General features: G+C 45.7%; 1 protein-coding gene across 2 annotated transcripts in view; it reads left to right on the plus strand.

The window, feature by feature from the left end:
* Nucleotides 1-16,846, plus strand: part of BCAT1 (branched chain amino acid transaminase 1) — a 108,127-nt gene that overhangs the window by 63,327 nt on the left and 27,954 nt on the right. For both annotated transcript variants that reach the window (XM_040345421.1, XM_040345420.1), the window contains exon 3: nucleotides 12,296-12,496. In XM_040345421.1, coding sequence (XP_040201355.1) covers nucleotides 12,296-12,496 — 201 coding nt within the window. The remainder of the gene's footprint in view (nucleotides 1-12,295; nucleotides 12,497-16,846) is intronic.

Raw genomic sequence — 16,846 nt, forward strand, 5'->3', positions numbered from 1 at the left:
CTGCCCTGCCTCTGCACTGCCTCCTGGCGTGGAGGCCACCTGTAAGCCTGGGGGGCCCATAATCTTCTATTGCCCGGGGGCCCCATGAGTTGTCAGTCCGCCCCTGATTATGCCTGAATACAAGAGAGGGGCTGCCAGTGACAATTGTTAAACTTTTTATTAACTACTAATAGCAGCATGAGGAGGGGGGGAGCGGAGACACAGACACAGCTGACAGGCAGGGAGGGAGGAGTGAGGGGGGCAGAGGAGAGCTGTGGATGACAGAGGCATGTAAACTGACCACAGTAATTAGGGGTCAGCAGCATTGATAAACCGTGGTCAGCAGAGATAGGGGGACACAGGAACAGGCAGGATCAGCCAGGTCCTTTACAGCTTACAGAGGGGCAGGTTAGACAGCACAAGCACTATGCTGTTTAACCTGCTATAAGGGAACAGATCTTTTTTTTTTTTTTTTAGGGTTACACAAGGTCGTTTTTCGGCATTAAAAAAAAATGTCATTTTTCAGCATGTCCAAAAAACAAAGTTTTTCCAACTTCATCATTAAAAACGATGTTGCCCACACACCATCGTTTTTGAAAAATGATGAACGACATCACTCTGAAGGGGAAGTTCTATTCGCCTTTGGGCTGCTTTTATCTGATTCCGTGTTAGTAAAAGACGATTCGCGATTTTTTTTTCTTGTACCGTTATCTTCATACCCCATTGTGTTTAGTGACCCAAGCTGTAAACTGGATGTGCCAGTTACTTGCATTACAACCCTTTGGCGAAGGCAAAGTTTTAAATGCTGTACATGCAGGGCAGGACTTAGGGTGGTGGAGGCCCCTGGGCTTGAGTCACTTCCGGGCGCTACCTTCTATACATTACTTTAAATAGAACAAAACGATACATACACAAGCTATGTATTAGAGCTACACGATTCTGGATGAACTGAGAATAAAAATAGAGATCACGATTCTACAGTAAACCCCGGTTTTTGCAGTTTTTCAATTATTATGTTATAACAGCTCATCGCAATGCAATACATATATATATATCCCCCAAAATCGAGGCCTGCAAATACCTTTTTTAGGATGGTTTTGTTCTCTGTATTTCCGGCTATCTCATGCGCCATTCGTACTGCTGTTATGTGATTCAAATTATGACGTCGCTTCCGCCCTTACTGTGTCCATGTTGGTAATCTTGCGCATGCTCCGTTGCGCCGTAACCATTCATTGCTGTGTCTGCAGCTGCTGTTTTCTTTCACTCCCCTTTTGTGACGTCTTCTTTAGTCACACGGGGAAGTATCAGGAAGAATGGAAGGAGCTAAACACCGGACAGAGGCTGCATTCCGGCAAGCTTTAAATGCCGGTTTAGAGGGGCTAATGTGCGCAAGCGCGGTGACGTCATGCAAATGATCAGCTGCCTGTGTTATGGGCTATTTTTTAAGACAATGTTGTGTCCGAGGGTTTACATTACAGCCATGGGCTTAATCCCAGTCAAGCCCAATGGTAAGTCCAGCCCTGTGTACATGAATAAATGACCATGATGACATATACAGACAAAAGTCTGAAAATAAAGTGCAGTCTTTTCCTAACATCTCAAGTCCCTAACTTGATGGCCACCCCAGCATATCTGCATAGGAAGAAATGCATTCTTGGCAGAGTCCATGCTTGGTTTCTTCAGAGGGAACTGCAAGTCCCAGCAATCCCCCTAGGTAGCGGGAATACTGACCTCGGCAAGGCACTGGAAATCCAGACTCTGGCAATGGTGGTAAATGGGTCTGTGACAAGTAAGCAGGGTCCAGTCTCTCTTCTTAGTAAGAGCCCCCATAGTAAGTGGCCCCCCAGGGTCCAGGCCTCTGTCCTGTCCCAAGAAAACCCACCTAGAAACACAATTAACACTAACTTTCCCAATTGGGGCAGCATAAACCACTACCTGCCTTGTTTTGGACATTTTGGTATATGGGCAACCCATTCATTTTCCTGTGCTGCCCTAAAGCAATGCATGTTAAAGCAGTACTAAGCCCATCAATTTAACCGTTTCCCAACATAGTTATGCTCAAGGCATGCCATGGATGATATTTGTCACAGTCATTTGTGCTCTCAAATGCAATGTTAAGCCACCAAATGGCCAGTGATATACCTGATCATGGCATCAGCATGTCAACTGCAGATCAAACAGAGACTAATGCCCCGTACACACCATCACTTTATGTGATGAAAAAAAACAACGTTTTTAAAAATGTCACTTTAATTGACCGTGTGTGGGGGAAAACGTTGTTTTATGTCTTGTAAAAAACGACCAAAAAAAATTGAAGCATGCTTCAATTTTATGTGTCGTTTTTCAAAACGTTGTTTTTTACTTCACAGAAATTGACCGTGTGTAGCAAAAAACTTCGTTTAAAAAGACGTTTTTACACCCACGCATGCCCAGAAGCTAGTTATGAAGCGAGCTTCAATGGAAAAACGTGGTGGAACATAACCTCGCTTTGCTAGAACATTGTGAGAAAAACAATGGTGTGTAGGCAACTTCGTCTTTGAAAATTGAAGTTTCAAAAAGGTCATTTTTTACTTCACAGAAAATGTCGTTTTTTTTTCATCACATAAAGTGATGGTGTGTACGGGGCATTAGGCCTCGTACAGATGACCAGACATGTCCGATTTCATCGGACATGTTCGCTGGAATCATTTGGTCTGATGTGTGTACACACCATCAGACCAAATTCCCCGCAGACAGAATACGCGGTGACGTGGCGGCGACGATGACGCCGCGACGTGCGCGCACCAGGAAGTTCAATGCTTCCACGCATGCGTCGAATCACTTCGACGCATGCGTGGGATTTCGGGCCAGCGGACATGTCCGATGAGTCGTACTGACCATCGGACATGTCCGACGGACAGGCTTCCAGCGGACAAGTTTCTTAGCATGCTAAGAAACTTTTGTCCGCTGGAAACCTGTCAGCTAGGCCGGGAAACTGTCCGGTCGGCCCTACACACGACCGAACATGTCCGCGGAAACTGGTCCGACGGACCAGTTTCAGCGGACATGTTCGGTCGTGTGTACAAGGCCTAAGATGGCAATTTCCTTGGCTATAAAGGGTTTAGTTCCACTTTAACAGGCAAAAAAAGGCATCCTAACGCATGTGCTTTAACAAAAGCACCAGGACATCATGGGTCTAAATGGGTCCTCTGGAAATTGCTTTGTATTTGGCTGGACCTGACCAATTTCCCAATAACTTCTTACGAAAAGAATCAACACCACATGATGCCACCACCATGCTTTACAGTGTGTATAGTGCTCTCCATGCTTTACAGTGTAGATAGTGCTCTCAGAGTTTTTGGCGTTGTTGACTTTCTGTCATAGATAGCATTTTGCTATCTTTGGTTGGCAGAGTTGACTTTCTGCCATGGAGTTCTATTTTGGTCTCACCAGAGATCCAGCACCATCCTCACCTGGGCTAGTTCTTCATCAGCTTCACAGCCAGCTGCCCACTGCTCATGAGTGAAACCCGCTGCGATTTGTGAATGGTCCCGCAGTCTTTTGGGACCTGCGGCATGTCCCAGCAGACTGCATGGGGGGGGGGGGGGGGGAGAACTAAGCGATCTGAGCTGAAGTGGGAGAAGGTACCTTTCAAAACTAGGTACCCGCCCCCCCCCCCCCCCCAAAAAAAAAATTATATGCCAATTATGATAGAGGAGTAGGGGGGACTTAAAGTGGAACTACCCCGCTTGGGCCAAAGTTCCGCTTTTAGCGGTACAACGTGTAAAGAAAAGGGGGGAAATATTTTGTGCAATCTAAATGTTTTTATTATTAACTTCAAAATTATAAAAGCAGATTGGTGACATTATTGCAATCTGTGGTAATATGTGGTAAAACAAGCACAACTAATGATATACAAATGTTTAAAATAATACATATGGTGTAAAATAAATATTTCAGCTGTTATTGTATTTAGATTGTCAGAATCTCGTCCTGTACTATTGGTTGTTTCATCTCCTCCTCTAGCACTGGCCTCGTGTGACCCGACACTCCCTCTACATCTGGCACAGTCGCACATTCCTGCGATTGCAGTTGTTTTTGGAAGACGTTTGTATTGTCTTGCTCCATGTCCTCCGCTTCCCGCTGTCTGGATCAGCTCGCCTCCTGCGGCAGAAAATGATTGCAGAGATTTGTCCTAGCTGGGGCTTTTCTTGGCGTTGGGACCGTAGAGCGCGGGAAAGTTACACTGCTCTCCTGTGATCGCTTTGTGTAGAGTGAAGCATCTGGGAAAACTTCCAGAGAAAGGTCCTAGTACAGGAGTAGGCAACCTGGGGCCCCCCAGCTGTTGTGGAACTACATTTCCCATGAGGCATTACAAGGCTGGCAGTTACAATTACTCCCAGAGGCATAATGGGACTTGTAGTTCTGCAACAGCTGGAGGGCCCCAGGTTGCCTACCCCTCTTCTAGTAGAATCTTGTAACATGTGACTCACTTAATGTAGAAATTTAGGGCCAGATTCTCAGTCAGCGGCGTATCTTTGCCCGGGCGTAACGTATCCGATTTACGCTACGCCTCCGCAACTTAGACGGGCAAGTGCTGTATTCTCAAAGCACTTGCTCCGTAAGTTGCGTCGGCGTAGCATAAATCGGCCTGCGTAAGCCCGCCTAATTCAAATTTGGATCAGGGGGGCGTGTTTTATGTAAAACTACTGTGACCCGACGTGATTGAAGTGCGCCGTCCGTGGAATTTCCCAGTGTGCATTGCTCAAAAGTACGCTGCAAGGACATCATTGGTTTCGACGTCAATGTAAATGACGTCCAGCCCCATTCACGAACGACTTACGCAAACGCCGTAACTTTTTCAAATTTCGACGCGGGAACGACGGCCATACTTAACATTGGTACGCCGCACTTATGCCTCATATAGCAGGGGCAACTATACGCCGGGAAAAGCCTAACGTAAACGTTGTAACTTTACTGCGTCGGCCGCGCGTACGTTCGGGAATTCGCGTATCTAGCTAATTTGCATACTCAACGTGGAATTGGACAGAAGCGCCACCTACCGGTCAACAAAAAAATGCAGTTAAGATCCGACGGCGTAAGAGACTTACGCCTGTCGGATCTAATGGATATCTATGCGTAACTGATTCTAAGAATCAGGCGCATAGATACGACGGGTCGGATTAGGACTTACGACGGCGTACATGGCGCTGCGCCGTCGTAAGTCCTTTCAGAATCTGTCCCTTTAAGTTTAAGTGACGCAGTTTATTGGCTACCCTAAGTTAAGAAAGCTGACAATGGAAGGTTCCTTTAATTATTAGCACTTCCCACATCCTTGGATTGAAAAACGGCTATGTAAAGTAGATGTAAACCCGAACCGAATGCCATTTACTTAATTTTTTGTTAAAATCCAACACTAGGATCATCTTTAGGGCTCCCAACCCTTGCTTCCCCCAAGCATAGTCCATAATTGTAATACTTTTAATTGAAAAATATCTAATTAAGACAATTTAATTACTTGCGACCTAACTTGTAGCAGCAATGGCTGGGCATTGGTTGGAAGGTCCTGTGTAATGTGCCGGACATTACAATAACTGTTCCACACTGTGGGTGGTGACAGGGGAGTTCTCTCCTTTCTGTTACTACCCCCCATCATCAGCAGGACTGCAGTGTCTGACTAATATGGACTGTCCATGAAATTTGATGGATCCTCATGGGTGGGAAAAGACAGCAAGGGATCCACAGAATGTGTCCACCCCCACTGTTGTGCTGTACTACTGAAGACTACACAGGGCTGTTACATCACAGCCCTGTCATGTACGCATAGGAGAGAAAGCAGACCCCATTAAAGTGGATGTAAACCTGATTAATGAAATTTGACTTTAGCACATATTTCTGTAGTGTTTTCTTATCTTTCTCTCCAAAGCACTAAGTTCTGTGTCCTTCTGCTGTTTCGTTGCTCTGTTATCAGCATGATAACTTCTGACAAGTTCGACCAAGATAAAAGCAACCTGAAATTTGTGTAGCGGTGGGTGCTATAAATAGGTTAGCAGAGAGTTTGACTTGGCACAACACAGCTCTGCACATGTCTTCTTTCCTTTGCCTATCGGACAAAATTCTCACCGCTCCAGGTGAGCCCCGTAAGCAATCAAGGGTTGTTGAACCACCAAGGTGCTGGCAATGCTAATGATAGCAAAATGGAAGGACGAAAACTGGACAGCCGCACTCCAAAATCACTTAAAAAGAGATGTCTTTTATTTTTCAACTGTACATGCAGTCACTGCAAACCAACAAAATACAGTATGGCCGACGCGTTTCGCACTGGCAGTCAGTGCTTAGTCATGGCACGAGCCATGACTAAGCACTGACTGCCAGTGCGAAACGCGTCGGCCATACTGTATTTTGTTGGTTTGCAGTGACTGTATGTACAGTTGAAAAATAAAAGACATCTCTTTTTAAGTGATTTTGGAGTGCAGCTGTCCAGTTTTCGTCTTTCCATTTTGCTTTCCTTTGCCTATGTGGAGGGGGGGGGGATGCCTTTACCCAACCAGATGTCACACAATGTATGCCAATAATCCACTCCCAGTGCTGAACAGGAAGAGAAAATCTCTAACAGGTTATGCACTTTCTAAAAAATATTTAAAGCTGAAGACAGCAGATATACAGGTAAAACTTACCGTATTTATCGGCGTATACCACGCACTTTTTTGCCCTGAAAATCAGGGCAAAATCGTGGGTGCGCGATAAACGGCGATACCCGCTTTCTCGCGCCGAGTTTGAATACTGCGCCGACATATACCGAGCGTAGTGTATTGTCGGGCAGTCTCGGCTGCTCTCGCGCTGACGTCCTGGACGTACAGGACGTGAGCGCGACAGTAGCCGAGCCTGCCCGAGTGTACTGTGCTCGGTATATGCCGGCGCAGTATTCAAACTCGGCGCGGGAAAGCGGGAAACAAGCGAAGAGGATGCCGCAGAAGGACGCCGGACCCGACGAAGAGGACACCCGAAGCCGCAGACGGACGCCGGACCCGACGATGCCGCCGATGGACGCCGCGCAAGACACCAAACTGTAAGTACAAAAATCTTTTTTTCCACAGGAATTGGGGGCAACTTTAGGGGTGCGAGCTATACGATGGAGCGCGCTATACCCCAATAAATACGGTATGTAGGGAGATTTTTTTCATCCCGGAGTATCATCTGAGGCTGTTCACTTCACTGGGTATATGTGAGGGTTTACATCTGCTTTAAGGTAATATTTCCAGGGAAACAAACCCTGAGAGAAAAAAGTGGGGAGATATCAACCTCGTCTAGAAAAGAATCAGTTAACGCGACACTTTTCTTTACTTGTCGTGCTAATATATTTAATGTAAGCCACAAGATGGCTATTGCAGACAACCCTTTACTATTTGGTAGGAGCTTAGCTTTCATAAAAACATTGGGGTTGATTTGCTAAAGGCAAATAGATTGTGCACTTTGCACAAAGTGTTATTGCTCCAGAGTTTAGTGAATGAGCAGAAGGTCTGCTGACTTCCATCATCCAATCATGTATAAGCAAAAATGCTGTTTTTTTTTCATTTTCATTTGCATGTGATTTGGTATTCTATGCAGTGCCCATTATTGCCACCTATCAGCGCTGCATATTAGTGCCCATCATCAGTGCCACCTCATCAGTGCCATCTTATCAGTGCCCGTTAGTGCAGCCTCATCAGTGAAGGAGAAAACGTATTTACAATAGAAACGAAGAAACAAATTTCAAAATTTTCGGTCTTTTTTATTTGTTTTGCAAAAAATAAAAATACCAAAGGGGATCAAATACCACCAAAAGAAAGCTCTATTTGTGGGAACAAAATGATAAAAATGTTGTTTGGGTACAGTGTAGCATGACCGCACAATTGTCATTCAAAAAAGCGACAGCGCTGAATGCTGAAAATTGGCTTGGGCAGGAAGGGGGGAAAGATATTTACTTATCCCAGTGATCAGCTTTAATTTTAATTTTATATTTCCCAGCTACAGGTTGTCTTTAAAGCTTGAATTTATTTAGCTTAGCTTTTTCTCCAGTAACGCATTTTGCAGCATCTAACTGTTGTAACAGGGAATGAGACTCAGAGTGGGGCACAGTCCAATGTTCCATCCTGCCATATCCAGCATTGGGTACTCTGTGCAGCTCTCTTGGTGGGATTATCCTTGTAAGAGGATAACATTTTGTTCTGTTGTTTTCTTTCTCCGAACAAACAGCTTCTTGTAGATTACAGATCTGCAGTGCGGAAATCTGATTTTGGGATTTTATTTTCCATTTCAGCCTGTTTGGCAAAAACAAAACGCAACATATGAGCTATTACAATTATAAGTCCGATGTTTCTCCCAGGAGCTCCAATGGCATTTGCGATCTGCCAAAGTCTGGTATTCCTTGGAGTTTTTGGTGCTCTTTACCATATAATAAATACATACCAATGCAATAGGGGTGGATGATTGCTATAGTGTTGCAGCTCTCTATTGTATTGTGGAGCCCCAATAAGGTTACTAATAGGGCTGAGACAAACCTACCTGGGTTTTGTTCGCTGGACATTCACTGAACTCCCGCTAAATGTTAATCTGAACTTCATTGAAATTATTGGAAGCCGAATCTTTAAAATATTTCTGGCCATTTTAAGGCTTTTAGGCTTGGGATTGTCAAACAATGGGCATGGGAAGCTGGACTCCTCTTCCCTGCAGCAGCCGCTCATTGACAGAGGGGAGCCAAAGCTATGGGATCACGTGTTGGGATCAGAGCAGATTAGCAAAAGGTAAGTACACACACCTTTTTTTTATACAGGTTAGGTAGGATAGGTGGGGGGACTTTTTCAAAATAGTTAGGCTTTTCCTTCACTTCAAAGTGGAAGTAAACCCTTGTTTTAATCGTGTACTTACAGGTCAGGCCCCGTACACACGTCCGAGGAACTCGACGTGCCAAACACATCGAGTTCCTCGTCGAGTTCTGTGTTGAAGCCGCCAAGGATCTCGGCGAGCCAACTTTCCTCATTGAACAACGAGGAAATAGAGAACATGTTCTCTATTTGGCCCGACGAGTTCCTCGTCGGCTTCCTCGGTGAAAAGTGTACACACGACCGAGTTTCTCGGCAGAATCCAGCTCCGATCGAGTTTCTGGCTGAATTCTGCCGAGAAACTCGGTCGTGTGTACAGGGCCTTAGGCTTACCTGTAGGTACAGTGAATATCTCCTAAACCGTGCAGCCGACGATGTCACTGGCACATGCCCTCTGAAGGGACAGCATGCGCGGGAGTGACGTCATTGCGACGTAGCCAATCAGACGTCGGAAGGACGCAAACCGGGTAAAGATGGAAGCCCCCTCGACGTAAACAGCGTGCCACTGGAGACCTTCATTCTAAGGTAAGTATTTCAAATGTGCCAGTATGGGATACATGCTAGGACAATATGCCTTTGTCTAACAAGGTTTAAAAAATAAATAAAAAAATTGCGGTTTACTACCTCTTTAAGGGCTCATTTACATTAGCAGTTAAGGGGTGGTAAAAATCATGATTTACTGCTCCCCAACTGCTACTCTTTAGCTGCAGAGGCTGGAGGTGTACACATGCTTCACGACCTTGGCAAGAGTTATACTTGCACTCAGTGCATGTGGTTGCTCGCTATTGTAAGCTTTAAGGCAATACAATGTCTCCTCACCGCCTGTCAGATGCTGTCTGAAGAGAAATATGAATGTGGATCGCTTTTCAGCGACCAGAGCAAGTGTGACTGAGCTCTAACTCCCCAGCATCTACTGAAAGTTGAGATATCAGGTGGACAGACCCTTTAACAAGAATGGCGTTGGTTTTCAGATGGGGTTCTGCTTACAGCACGACCTGTGCGGTGCAGGACGTTATCTCTGTTTGTATTCCTGGAAGTGCCGCTGTTACTGGCTGTAACAAGGTCGTTTCCTTTTTGTTGACTCAGTTATACATTTTTCTCTCAGGAGAACATTTTTCCACATCATGTGTGGGCATGTGATCGCATGCTCTAAAACGTTAAAGGAACATAGGGCGAGGATCTTGCATAGAGGGGTCATAACATACTGTGAATTCATCAGACACTAAGTGCAAGGGTGTAAAGACGTCATAGGACGGGAACTGGGGATTCTTTTATAATGGCTTCTCTAAAATCCTGACCCTACCACTACATCATACAGATAAACGCTATAAAGGAGGCAAACACAGAATAAGCAGGCAGTCTGAAACAAAGAGATTGAGAAACACTACCCTCTTCATACACTACTGGCCAGCTGGAATTCTATGGTCACAACACTTTAATTTTATAACATCAGCATTGTTATAACAATACAAACAATAATTATATCTGACCATCTTAGCTTCCTTTCATGCTTTACAGCTTCTCCTCTGCTGCTTACATGCAATTTCTAAGGACTATATACCCCATGGTACCTTGCTGCCTGCAAGCAGTGATTCCAGTACTGGCTCCTCCTCCTGAAACTCCATATCAGCATTGTATCATGAGTGTAACATGCAACAGGTAACTTTTAACATTCTGCTCCTAGTTCCTTTTTGCACACTGCGTTCTGCTCAAATCCTATCTCCCCAGCTCCACAGCCCCCCCCCCCGCATACCTCCCAGCTTCAACATTAAAGAAAGCGTCCAACTAGACATCCCTCCCCACATTGTCCTCGCCTATACCCCATCTAGCAATCTAGTCCTGACAAGTTCCAGGGGGCTTAAGCCAGGTACGGTCGGCCAAGGGTCCCATAGCTTAACAAATTTTCCGGCATTTCCCCTGTGCTGATATATATATTTCTTTACTCTGTAAATCCTGTCACCTTCTGGAGCTCTTTGGCCTTGTTCCACACCTTCTGAAGAAGTGAATAGGTGGGCATGTGTTTATTAGGTTTTTGAAACTGTTGGGCCTCCAGCCCTTCAGGTATCGCCTCAGCTCCCGAACCTAGCAACAAGAGCCTGGCCGAGGAGCCCGCGGGCGAAGGGACGATAGCTCCTATCAGGTGCAGCAACTGTGCGGCCAAGTAATATATCCAAGGGTTGGGTAGAGCGAGGCCCCCCCCCTCCCTCGGATGTTGTAATTGCTCCAGTTTGATCCTAGGAGGTTTGGTGTGCCACAACAGTTGCCTAAAAAGAGAGTTAACTACTCTGAATATTTTAAGCGCGATGACTACTGGCGAATTGTGGAGTAGATATAACAGCTGCGGCATTAGAATCATCATAATGAGGTTTGTCTTGCCTGCTAGGGACATCTGTAACTTGTTCCATATATGTATTTTATCTCTAAACCGGGTCAGTAGGGGAGAGATATTTAGTTGACAAAAAACGGTTATTTTTGGGGACACATGAACACCTAGATATTTGAAAGAGGACACTATAGGAACTGGGCAGGAGAGCCTTCCGTCGGGCCTGGGGGCCCCGTCCAGGAATAACAGAGCTAATTTTGACCAGTTAATAGTGAGGCCTGAGAAAAGGCCAAAGTCTGTGATAAGGGACATAACCTGGACCAATAAATCTTCTGCATCCTCCAAAAAGAGGAGCATGTCGTCTGCGTAGAGCATGAATTTCTCTTGCAGGTCGCCATAGCCGAAGCCCCTGACCAGCGGGTAGTAGTGATAGATTTCTAATCTCAAATTGTACCTTCCTGCTTCTTCCGCTTATGGGTTTCCAGCCTTGAGTTTCATCTGCCCCCTTCTTCCCTTGTTGCTTATGTTACATTGTACAGTACATTCCTGGCAGCCTAAAGGCACGCGATCCGATTTTATGGCCATAATTGTCTGATGGACGTGTTGTTTTGAATAATTCCAACCGTGTGTATGCTCTATCAGACAATTGTTGACTGAATTAACGACAACAAATGTTGGCTGTTAATGCTCATCACCAACTGTTGGGCAATAAATCTGTTACGTTGGTTTATCCGATCGTGTGTACACAAGTCCATCCAACTAAAATCCACAGTACAAACACGCATGCTCAAAACCAATGCTAAACATCAGGCAACGATAAGTTGCCCAAAGGGTGGCAGTAAAGAGCTTAAAAACCACGTGGTTTGGTGAATGTTTGGTGAATGTTGGCTGAAAATGTTGTACCGTGTGTATGTAGAACAAATTCACGGCCAACTCCCTTCAGACCAAAATCCATGGAAAAATTGGTTGGAAGTCTGATCGTGTGTATGAGGCTTAAGAGAGATGAAAATATTTATTTGTCAGACACTGATGAAAACAGCACACAGCTCTGATTGTGGTGTTATTGGCCAGTCATCGTTGGAGGTATATTTTCCCCTGACCATCAGAGATGGCAGAGCTTCTAATAAACGTCATCTTTTTTTCTGTCTTTCAGGCATCGGACATCGCCATTGAACTGACCACCTCACCCAAAGAAAAGCCTGACCCAAGCACTCTGGTCTTTGGCTCAGCATTTACTGATCACATGTTCATTGTTGAATGGTCATTGAAGAACGGATGGGAGAAACCTACCATCAAGCCTTTCCAGAACATTTCCATCCACCCTGCCTGCTCAGCACTTCACTACGCCATCCAGGTGAGAAGGCAAACAGCACTGGCAATACTTAGCGTCTCTGTACAGTCACCGGCCGTTTTATTGGGTACAGCTATCCCTTATCAATATAGAGGCCAACATGTTCAGAATCCAAACTCAGATACACTGCGGCATTCTAACCATAATCATGTAGTATTAATAATATTAAAGCTGAACTCTAAACTGATAAACTACCGTATTTATCGCGGTATAACACGCTCCTGTGTATACCGCGCACCCCTAAAGTGGCCCCCAATCCTGTGGAAAAAAAGTTTTTTTGTACTTACAGTTTTGGTGTCTTGCACGGCGTCCATCGGCGGCCTCTTGGGGTCCGGCGTCCTTCTGCGGCTTCAGGTGTCCTCTTCGGCGGGTCCGGCGTCCGTCTTCGGCGGGTCGGGTGTCCTCTTCGGCGGGTCGGGTGTCCTCTTCGGCGGGTCCGGCGTCCTCGCGTCCTCCCCGCTCGTTTCCCGCCACAAGTTTGAATACTGCGCCGGCATATACCAAGAGCAGTACACTCGTGTATCTTCGGGCAGGCTCGGCAACTGTCGCGCTGACGTCCTGTACACTCAGGACGTCAGTGAGAGAGGCGCCGAGACTGCCCAAAGATACACAAGTGTACTGCGCTTGGTATATGCCGGCGCAGTATTCAAACTCGTGGTAGGGAAAGCGGGTATCGGCGTATATCGCGCACCCACGATTTTGCCCTGATTTTCAAGGCAAAATAGTGCGCGGTATATGCCGATAAATACGGTACTTGTAAAAGGCTCAAATTAATGACGTTCTGTAATCATTCATATATATCTACATCATTTTTTTTAAATGAAAACAATTTAAGTACCTACAGTGGGGAAAATAATTATTTGATCCCCTGCAGTTTTTTTTAAGTTTGCCCACTTTTAAGGAAATGAAGGGTCTATAATTTTTTTATCATTTTTTTCAATGATAAATACAGAATATCAACCAAAAATCCAGAAAAAAACACATGATGCAAATGTTATAAATTGAGTTGCAGTTCAGTGAGTAAAATAAGTATTTGATGCCCTACCAACCAACAATAATTCTGGCTCCTGCAGACTGGCTAGAGTAGGTGCTCATGTGGTACACAGATTAGTCCTGTCAATTTAAGAAGGTGTTCCTAATGACAACTTGTTTCCTCCATTCAAAACTCACCATGATGGGCAAAACCAAAGAGCTGTCTAAGGATGTCGGGGGCAAGGTTGTAGACCTGCACAAGACTGGAATGGGCTATAAGACCATCAGCAAGAAGCTTGGTGAGAAGGAGACAACTTTTGGAGCGATTATTCGCAAATGCAAAAAATACTAAATAACCATCAATTGCCCTTGGTCCAGAGTTCCATACAAGATTTCACCTCATGGGATAAGGATGATCATGAGAAAAGTGAGGGATAAGTGAAGGATAAACCCAGAACTACATGGGAGGAGCTTGTGGATGATCTCAAGGCAGTTGGGACCACAGTCACCAAACAAACCATTGATAGCACAAGACGCCACCATGGATTGAAATCCTGCAGCACCTACACAGTCCCCCTCCTCAGGAAGGCACATGTACAGGCCCATCTGAAGTTTGCCAATGAACATCAAAATGATTCAGAGAAGGATTAGGAGAAAGTGCTGTTGGCCAAAATTGAGCTCTTTGGCATTAACTCAATTTGCCATATTTGAAGGCAGAAAGATGCTGACTATGACCCTAAGAACACCATCCCTACAGTCAAGCACGGAGGTGGAAACATTATTCTTTGGGGCTGTTTCTCTGCTAAAGGTACAGACCAACTTTGCCATATTGAGGGTCCAATGGACGGGGCCATGAATTTTAAAATCTTGGATGAGAAATCTAAAATCTTGGATGAGAACCTTCTTCCCTCAGCCAGAACACTGAAGATGGATCGTAGATGGGTCTTCCCGCATGACAATGACCCAAAACATACCACTGAGGCAACAAAGAAGCGGCTCAAGAAAAAGCACATTAAGGTCATGGAGTGGCCTAGCCAGTCTCTAGACCTTAATCCGAAATGTATGGAGGGAGCTGAAACTTCGAGCTGCCAAGCAACAGCCAAGAAATCTTAAGGATTTAGAGAAGATCTGTGAAAAAGAGTGAATGAATGAGTGACTTGTATAGCGCTACACATGCAAACTGAATCGCCTCTAGGGCCTTTTTGCAGCCAGTGTCTACCTGGCGCGGTCATTTACCCCATAGGACCTTGACACGCTTGGGGCACACAGTCGTACACACAGATATACAGGGCCAATTTGGACAGGATCCAATTAACCTATCAACATGTCTTTGGAGTGTGGGAGGAAACCCACGCAGACACAGGGAGAACATGCAAACTCCAGGCAGATGGTGTCGTGGTTGGGATTTGAAACAGGGACCCCTTTGCTGCTCGGTGAAAGTGCTAACCCCTACACCACTGTGCTGCCACCAAAATCCCTCCTGAGATGTGTGCAAACCTGGTAACCAACTACAAGAAACGTCTTACATCTGTGCTTGCCAACAAGGGTTTCTCCACCAAGTACTAAGTCATGTTTTGCTTGGGGATCAAATACATACCGTATTTTACTCTCTAAACTGCAACTCAATTTTTAACAGTTGTGTTTTTTCTGGATTTTTGATTGATATTCTGTCTCTATCATTTAAAATAGAACTATGATAAAAATGTTAGACCTGTCATTTCTTTGTAGGGCAAACCTACAAAATCTGAAGGGGAATTAAATAATTATTTTCCCCACTGTACATATGACTTGGTATCAGATCAGCCTCTTGCAGTTCTGTACAGAAAAGCTCAAATGGTTGGAGTTTGGGGGGGGGGGGGGTAGCACAGGGAGCCAATCAGATCATGCATTGAAAAAGAAAGTGCTGATAGGAGGAGAGAGCAGAGTGACAGACCGAGGGCATCTTGTGGTGGAAAAGAAGTACTGCAAGGAAGAGCCTTGGATTAAAAGTGACTATTGCAACTAGGGTTGTCCCGATACCATTTTTTTAGGACTGAGTACAAGTACCGATACTTTTTTTCATGTACTCGCCGATACCGAATACCGATACTTTTTTTTAAATGTGTCCCCAAATGCAGCCATGTCCCCCCACATATTACAGCCATGTCCCCCACATAATGCAGCCATGTCCCCCACATAATGCAGCCATGTCCCCCACATAATGCAGCCATGTCCCCCACATAATGCAGCCATGTCCCCCACATATTGCAGCCATGTCCCCCACATATTCCAGCCATGTCCCCCACATATTCCAGCCATGTCCCCCACATATTCCAGCCATGTCACCCACATATTCCAGCCATGTCCCCCACATTATGCAGCCATGTCCCCCACATATTCCAGCCATGTCCCCCACATATTCCAGCCATGTCCCCCACATATTCCAGCCATGTCCCCCACATAATGAAGCCATGTCCCCCACATAATGAAGCCATGTCCCCCACATAATGCAGCCATGTCCCCCACATAATGCAGCCATGTCCCCCACATAATGCAGTCATGTCCCCCCACATAATGCAGCCATGTCCCCCACATAATGCAGCCATGTCCCCCCACATAATGCAGCCATGTCCCCCACATATTGCAGCCATGTCCCACATACCTTGATGATGCCGCACGTGCCGCGTTAATCAGTGTGCGGGGAACATTACAGCTTTCGTTTGAATAGCTGTATCCCTGCCGCGCCGTGTATAGACACTCCCCCTTGCTCGGGATTGGACAGATCATCCGTCCAATCCCACGCAAGGGGGAGTGTCTATACGCGGCGGGGATACAGCTATTCAAACGAAAGCTGTAATGTTCCCCGCACGCTGATTAACGGCGGCGGCTTTGCGGTTTGCGGCGGCAGCGGGGGGGGGGCAAGTATTTTATTTCAGTATCGGGGTATTTGCGGGAGTACGAGTACTCCCCCAAATACTCGGTATCAGTCCCGATACCGATACTGGTATCGGTATCGGGACAACCCTAATTGCAACAAAATCATTTTAAGGGATATAGGGGGGGCCTAATGAGTGCCACACCACCAGCCTGACCCTCTGATACCAGACAGGGTGTGTGTGTGGATGCCTGCGTATATATGCCAAATGCTGACCATCCTTCTGTATCTCCCAGTAGAAATCCAGATCTCCCAGAGCAGCGTTTTTTTCTCTTTTTGATCCAATGAGTGTGGAAAAGAGGGTACAGCTCGAAAACCAACATCAGCAGGTCAGAGTAGGAGAGCCTCTTTAAAATCCCTGAATCTGGTGCAGTTTGATCCTATTTAGATCATGTTTATTTTTAGCCATAAGCTTCTGCTGCAGCCAGTGTGGTGATATTAACCCTTGTGATAACTTGTAACGGGGC

The sequence above is a fragment of the Rana temporaria genome, chromosome 3, assembly GCF_905171775.1.
Source record: "Rana temporaria chromosome 3, aRanTem1.1, whole genome shotgun sequence".
NCBI classification, from domain to species: Eukaryota; Metazoa; Chordata; class Amphibia; order Anura; family Ranidae; genus Rana; species Rana temporaria.